Source organism: Verruconis gallopava (genome assembly GCF_000836295.1).
Source record: "Verruconis gallopava strain CBS 43764 unplaced genomic scaffold supercont1.1, whole genome shotgun sequence".
In the NCBI taxonomy this organism is placed as follows: Eukaryota; Fungi; Ascomycota; class Dothideomycetes; order Venturiales; family Sympoventuriaceae; genus Verruconis; species Verruconis gallopava.
The window spans coordinates 256,422-263,575 of record NW_015622137.1 but is presented as its reverse complement, the minus strand read 5'-3'; the positions used below and the strand labels follow the sequence as shown (position 1 = coordinate 263,575).

At 56.8% G+C, this 7,154-nt stretch overlaps 2 protein-coding genes across 5 annotated transcripts; one reads left to right on the top strand and one right to left on the bottom strand.

Annotated features, from left to right (window-relative positions):
• Positions 1 to 32: 32 nt before the first annotated feature.
• On the bottom strand, positions 33 to 3,645 carry PV09_00102. 4 transcript variants are annotated; one of them, XM_016352782.1, is made up of 4 exons: positions 3,019 to 3,645; positions 2,943 to 2,967; positions 2,456 to 2,858; positions 33 to 2,398 (listed from the first exon to the last, which is right to left on the bottom strand). In XM_016352782.1, exons 1-4 carry the CDS (start codon positions 3,428 to 3,430, stop codon positions 572 to 574), a joined length of 2,667 nt encoding a protein of 888 aa, XP_016219039.1. In that variant the 5' UTR covers positions 3,431 to 3,645; the 3' UTR covers positions 33 to 571. The 4 variants fall into 4 exon arrangements, with proteins under 4 accessions (XP_016219039.1, XP_016219038.1, XP_016219037.1 ...); XM_016352781.1 differs by having other exon boundaries at positions 2,943 to 3,645; XM_016352780.1 differs by having other exon boundaries at positions 2,456 to 2,967.
• Positions 3,646 to 5,897: 2,252 nt separating this feature from the next.
• PV09_00101 (uncharacterized protein) lies at positions 5,898 to 6,747 on the top strand. The gene has a single exon (XM_016352778.1). The coding sequence runs from the start codon at positions 6,270 to 6,272 to the stop codon at positions 6,603 to 6,605; it is 336 nt and encodes a 111-aa protein (XP_016219035.1). The 5' UTR covers positions 5,898 to 6,269; the 3' UTR covers positions 6,606 to 6,747.
• Positions 6,748 to 7,154: the final 407 nt, after the last annotated feature.

Below are 7,154 nucleotides of genomic sequence, written 5' to 3'. Positions count from 1 at the left end.
AGAGAGAGAGAGAGAGAGAGAGAGAGAGAGAGAGAGAGAGAGAGAGAGAGAGAGAGAGAGAGAGAGAGAGAGAGAGAGAGAGAGTGTGTGTGTGTGTGTGTGTGTGTGCCATCAGGCATAGATGGAGCGCCTGCCTCCTCCATCCGTCGCCCATTCGCTCGTTCGGATTCGTCTCCTGCCATTAGCCACGCAGCGCGCTCTGCCTCCACTGCGTCAACGTTCTCTGCATGTGTACTGGTTTGCGTGTCGGGACTGGAGCTGCCCAAAAGCACCAGGCCGCACATGATGAGCAAAGCAGATGCAGAGAAAGATTGGCCACGACCGGTACGAAGTCCTGCAAAGTTGAAAAGGGTATCTAGATGTGTATTGGGTATCTCCGCGTTGCTAAGCGTGAAGCAACTTATGTTGTATAATTTGTTTGAGGCCGACACCAAAATCATAAAATGCGTGAGATCGTCGTTTGCGGTTAGGAAAGATAGAGCGCCCGCGGATTTCATACTTGGGAACGCCAAAGTCGAAAGCATGTAACGAACGGACTCGCGGAGCTGTCAACTCCGGTGTCCACAATTTATCACAGACTCATCGTCAACCATTCCCACTCTTGAGGTCCCGACTGAGAGATACCCTGGCCCAAAGCGCCGGGGAATATGGTCGACCCAGTGGTGCCAAGTGTTCCTGATCGTGACGGAGGGACTCTCTGCGGCGAGTTGCCGGTTGCGTCGTCCGCATCTCCCATGTCAACCTCCTGCGAGTTACTACTCTTACTGGCACCTCTCGTCCTCTTTGGGGCAACAGCAACGTTTCTTGGCGTTTGCGAATTGGTGGCTATTGGGGGTTTCGGTGGTCCCGGAGCTATTGGTACCACTCCACCTTTACCAGCAGCGGAGCTTGCCAGACCCCCGCTGGCCGATCCCGTCCCTGTGCTGTTCACGGAGCCGGCTGTAGACTTGGGCGACTCGGACTCGTTCGGACCTTTCACTGACCCAGGAGTGGTTGCAGCAGGAGAAGTCTGAGCAATCGAGTTCTTTCGTGACGACTTCTTCGATGATCGTGTTGATCCAACTGTCGAAACGGCATTTCCACTGCCTCGGTTTCGCTTTTTGATGACGTCAGTTTTCAGCGAAAGAGGTCGTACGACGCCGTGCAGCTTGAGGAAAAGACCACATGCATTGCATAGCGGGTGACCCTCTGGATTGCGTCGCCAGAGCGGAGTCGTCTGGGTGAAACAGTTGGTACACGTCGTTGGCTGACCGCCGTCTTTGGTACCACCGGGGCTCACAGGTCGTGATGGCGCTGCCGAGTTGAAGCCGGATTCTGGCGGAGAATTCGGCGAAGACTGAGGGAGGAAACCTTGTCCCTGTAAGAGGCCAGAGGTGTTCGGGGAAGAGACAGTTCTGGGGATTTTCTGCCTTCTAGGATCATTGCTACGGTTGCGCAGCTCGCTGACGGAGGCTGCTGAACCATGCGTACGACCAAGGCTGCTGCTCAAACCCCACTCCTGGTTTGAACCCATCATCTCCGTTGGCCCGATTGTGACCGTTTTTCGAGGCGGGCCGGCTGGGTAACGTGCAGAGTTCGGATCAAAGCGGTTAGAAAGGTTCGTTTCCCACTGGAAGCCGTTGCTAAAGTCAAGACCGGACTCTTCTATGCCAGTATACTCCGGCACCGAAGGAATTCGCTCAGCGAAAGCACCTCCATCGTCATCGTCATTCTCGTCGGAGTCGCCACCAAATTGAAAGATTCCGTCGCCTCGTTGCGAACCGGATCCTTGGATCTGACCGGAAGTGAAATCATGGTGCAGTACCTGAGAAGGATTCACATGGCCAGAGCCATCGAAGCTAGAGGGGGCAAACTGAGACATCGAGCTCGAAGACGTCACAGCGCTGAAAAGCTGGTCGCTGTTCGGATTGAAGATATACTGCGTCTGCATGGACGTGGACAGCTGAGATGGCTGCCCAAATGGATGCACTGACCTTGAGCTATTGCGGTCGAAGTAGACATGTTCACCATCTGCCAGCGGCTGAGGGGTAGAGACGGCGGAGTGGAATGTAGAGCCTGGAGGGCTGTAGTAATCCGCCGAGTTCAGTGACGACGCCATTGATCCTTGGTTGAACATGCTTGACTGATTCCCATAATTGACGTGAGGTGATGTTGCAGGCGAGAAGGAGAAGCCCTGCTGGAAGGGACCAGCAGAGCTTATTATCGGGTCGTTATCTATGTTAAAAGTGTCCAGGCTGAAAGGGACCTGAGCTTGGTGCCCTGAGCCCGATTGGAACGAGGACGGAGCGTGCTCGAGGTTGTAAGAATTAATTTCCGTGTTTTGAGCGGAACCATTTGGCATCATAATGCCATTTACGGGCTGAACTTGAGGAGAGGCATCGGCTCGTCTTTTAGGTGGCTGCTTATCTCTCAGTTCTTGATTATCTTGCCGGGGTGGCGTTAGCGTGATCCTTACCCTTCGTTCGTCTATGCTGGTTTTGCGTACGTGCCTCTGCACGTACCCAAATTCGTTTTCGCGACCCGAAATATGTTGGCTCACGGGCATTGAGGCTCTTGAAATGTGAAGTTCTTGGTCGTTTACATTGCTGTGTTTTCGAATTGGAATGCCCACACCGCCACCAACGGCGGAACTGGCCATTTTCTCACCTGACGGCGAAGGCGAAAGCCCAGCTGGAGTGCCAATCGACGTGGGCAGAATGAAATCGTCCAAATTCATCGCGTCGTGCGCACCAGCTATACTCGGCGCTGGAGGTGCGAGAGTGTTGTTGTCGTTGTTCTCCTGGTTGTCCGATGCTTTACGCAGTTGCGCAATGCCGCTCGGAGCAGTGGAAACAGCTGCCCTTGGCTGTGACTTCGCTCTGCGGTGTCCTGTGGTTAGCAAACAAGATTCCATGTCTCCTTCAAAGCCGGGTTTGAATCCCGCAGGTTTTGCAGGAACCCACCGATTTTGGCTCTCGCGCTCAAGCTCTAGTTTGCGTAAGTTCATCGACATCATCCTCCAGGTCAGATTCTGCATACGCTCCGCGTTTGGCAACTGCGACTTTGCCTTGCTATACAGCTTCCATACTTGTGTTGCCAGCGGATCCTTCTTTTGCATGTCTTCCGGGGTCTCCTCGACGCCCCCAGAGTCGTTTTTCCACGCGGGGAAATACGACTGGCGCAGCACGCCTTTGCGCACTGCTTCGTCTGCCGGAGAAAGATCCAGGGTGCCGTCGGTTGTGGTGGTAGAGGTCAACGACTGTGCCGTCGAAGAAGCGGTCGAGTAAGGCGTCTTGGTGTGGTGGGAAGACGAACGGTTGTTCAGACGGTCGGCTGGTGAGTGTAGGACATGCGAGTCTGAGTGAGCCCCATTGCCTGCGACATCCAGATCATCAAATGTCGAAGCTTGAGCATGCGTCGTGCCCCCACGCTCGTCAATGTGCGCTGCCATGTCTGCGGAGCAGCGGGACAGTCTGGGGTTGGCTGAGACAGAAATAATGCAGGCGAGGAACTGCGTCTCTCGAGGCTGGCGATGAGCGCAGAGATGCGCAGTGCTTTTTGTTTTAGGCCCCTCGCTGTCGCTGGATCTGCCGCTCTGGAGCCGGAGCGCAAAAATGGAGGACACGGAGACTGCAGAAGACGAGCAGGCCTGGAACTACAACAATGTCACGGTCGGGACTAGAGAGGGTCGGCAACTGGGGCATGGTACGGGCAAATCGTCGCGCAGCAAAGACACGCAGGCCCCGAGAGCGCTAGGTTGGCTGGAGTTAGGAGGGCACGCCACTGCTGGGAAACCTTGCGCATGGAGTCCAACAACATTGGCTGCGATGGCGAACCAGGTGGAGAGCATGTGGGGGTCGCTTTCAGGCGGGATTCCTCTAAATTGGCTCGCCGCCCGAACTTGTTTCGCGACCGTGGCAGATGGCCTGAGGCGGTTGCGGGCTGCGGGTAGTGCTCATAACGCAGGAGTGATTCGCGCCTGGGGGCTGTTGAGCAGAGACTCCGCTGGTGGCCGTGGCTTTGGGCGGTCGAGAAGTCGCTGGTTGAGGGGTTTTTGGGGGACGCCGCTGCTGGAGACGGGCGCAGGCCCGTCCGGAAAGGTGCCCGCAAAACGCCGGTCCAAAAAAGGGCCGCAGCCCACGGCGAGAGCGCGTCGCCGGGTGTGCGTCTTTGCCTACAGACTGCGTCATCGGACGGCGACTTGCCTCTCGCCTCGTGGAGCTTACTGCTGCTGGACCCAACAAACTCCCACGGCTGTGGTTCTCTGCATGCCTGGATGCTTCGACCGTCACGGAGGCACTGCCTGTGCCCTCCGGCGCAGGCTTGGTCAAGTACCTCCAGTCATCTCGCGGGAGGCTCAGGTTGTATACATCCCCGTCGCCGGACGTTGTCACCGGCAGTCGACCACGATGTTGCGGCTCCTAAGCGCAATACCGTCTATGGTTTTCGCCCGCCAGCCTCGACTCGTCATGTACGTTCACGGAGCATGCTCAACAAATGCTCAGAAATGAGCGTGAAAGCGCACTAGTGCGTAAGCAGGCCCTACTTGATCTTGCCTGCCTCTTGACGTGCGTGGTGTTGGCTGGAAGAAGCCATCCAAAGGGCCAGTCGCTGATCAGCCCCTCCAACCCGGCTCGAGAGAAGTTGGATCGAGGATCATGCACCGCATCACACAGATCTTATGCCGGATGTGCAAATGGACGAGAGGCGTTCCTGACCACACATCACTCTGAGGTCACGACTGTGTTCTGTCTCTCCAAAACGTGAGGATCTGCCCGGGAGGAGAATGCAACGACGCTCTGCGGAAAGTGACCTCGCATAGGCTCAGCCTTGCCGTTTCCATGCAGGCGGTTGACAATCCACGCCCGTTTCTCGTGAAGATCTTCAAGGGACCATGTGGATACCCCGTTCCTTTCGACGCAACGGATGGAGAGAGCCACAAGGCCCGGCATTCTCTACTCGACCCTTTGTTAATAATAACGTCGGGCAATAGGAACTTGTACATGATCCGATGTCCCTTCGTGTTCTCGAAAGCTTCTTCCTTGAACACCCGAACGCCTTGGCCGACTCGGTAGACGCACGCTCACGCGCTAGGATTGCTCACGCATGCTGCACCTCATGCGAGATGCAGCCACCGGGCCCGTACGTCTCGAGATCGCGGTCCGAGAATGGAGCCCAAATTGAACATTCGGGTATTAGCGCGGACATGACCAGTTCCTCTGCGGCTGGGTCCATGGTCGAACTATTGCTTGGCCTCAGCCAACCAACGCCCTGCAACGAGCCTTCTCAGTGGAAAAAACCCGCGCATGCGACTCTTATCCATTCCTGGTTGACGGGCCGCGAGTCGAGTCATTTGCACGAGAGAGCAGTGTCGGTTCGCAGTAATGTCGCATGGCTTCGGAGAGAAGCATGCGTCCCACTCAGCAAGCCTGTTTTGTGCGGTGCCGCCGTACCGGCTCCCAAAATTTTGATTCGACAAGGCGGCACAATAGCCTGCTTTAGAATCTGGCTGACCTGCACGAGTCGCGGGTGGAAGGCCTGCAGTCAGCGAAGAGTGTTCTAGGCGCGCGACACCCATTCCAGTGTCGCACATTTCAAATCCGAGCATGTGCGCAATGCAAATTTAGACGATGAAAATTCTCAGAATGATGAGACACACGGAACGATGTGGAGATCATTTGTTTCGACGAGCATTTCCGAGTACTGTAGCATTATTTTTGTTGTGTGAAAAATCTAGACTCTAGCCTGCAGAAACCATTCATGCGAAAGCCGTGTACAAACCAGTGTCTCTCCATGCGCTGCCTGAATTCGCAGAAGACAAATTGTGTTCTGTCGTCCGAGGCTTGGACGGCGTGGACCTTGGTCCTGCGCATGCAAGCATGCTGCAATTGCGCAGCACTAGGGGGTGGACACAATAGCTTCGAGTGAACGGCTGAAGGCCACCCTGTTGAGGCAAGCTTCAGAGACTGGGTCTTTGTTGAGCAGCGGAGCAGAGCACGATACAAAGCGATGGTACGAGGAGAGGACATAGGTAAGAGTTGAATGGTGCACTAGGCGACGTCGAACGCGCTCCCACATTCCTTCATAAGCGAGTCGCTCCACTCTCACTTCGGCGCAGTCGTTCAAATTCAGGCAAAGGACAGTCGCTCGAGACTGGTGCGCCCCGGCTCAGCAGCGGTGTCAACGCCGTGCTATGCTGGCAGTCCGCAGCTACGTCCGGAGGATGCGGGGTGTCGCAGAAGCATGTGCCTCGAGCGCTTCCGACGTATCTCGAAAGAACGCGGCGGCCAATGTGTCGAATGCGTGTCACCCACCGTCGCCACGCCCGAAAGGCCGGCGGGACCCAATTCAAAAACGCGGAGGCGACCGCAGCGCAGGCGCAGGAGCACACTCTCGAGAGCACGCGGGCGTTGACAGCGGCAAGAACATGGAGTAACGGCCACGAAAAGAGGCGACGCTTCGCAGTTCGCACCACGCTGAAGCTCACCAGCGTGCGCAGGCCCAGCCAGGATTGTGCAACGACGAGATGCCGTGGTCGCCACCAGGCCCGGCCAACCCGCCGAAGTGGATGTTGGCTCACGCAGGCATGCCGCATCGGACGGCCGACCCTTGCTCTTCTCAGATGATCCACGTCCTTGGCGTGGGGGTCCGCAGCGCCCTTGCCCGTCACCCGTGTCGTCTACGGCGGTAGCACAAATCCCGGGCGGGACACGCCCATATAGCCTGTATTGAGCGCGGCCGGGCATAGACCCTCGTCGTCATTGTCGCTCACATGGGACAGCGCGCAGTCCGTAACGAGTGCTAACGTGTCGCTCGGGGATGGCGGAGAGCGGTCTGGTCATCCGCAGACGTGCGACGCGGCTTCTTCGGCCGCACCTCTTCCAGCGAATCTGAGGTCGCGTGCGTGGGTGGATGTGATCTGTCTCGAGGGCACGTGTGGCTCCAGATGGCCGCGGCTGGGGGGCGCCGTCAGGAGAAGCGCCAGTGACGGACCTGGAGAAGGCAAACAAAGTTGATTCACAAGACAAGGTCGCGCAGGCGTCAAAGACGAAGATCACGTGCCGTGTGGTTCAGCGTCCGCTGGGGGAAGCATGTTGCACAGCACCAAACTCGAAACGAAAAATCCGGGGCGTCGCGAGATCTTATAGACGAAAGCCCTTCCGTTGTACACAACC

Coding starts and splice junctions, on each gene's coding strand:
- PV09_00102 (XM_016352779.1), bottom strand. CDS start 3,430: ATGGCAGCGCACATTGACGAGCGTGGGGGCACGACGCATGCTCAAGCT. Junction 2,399..2,455: donor CCAGCATAGACGAACGAAGG/GTAAGGATCACG, acceptor AGAGATAAGCAG/CCACCTAAAAGACGAGCCGA.
- PV09_00101 (XM_016352778.1), top strand. CDS start 6,270: ATGTGTCGAATGCGTGTCACCCACCGTCGCCACGCCCGAAAGGCCGGC.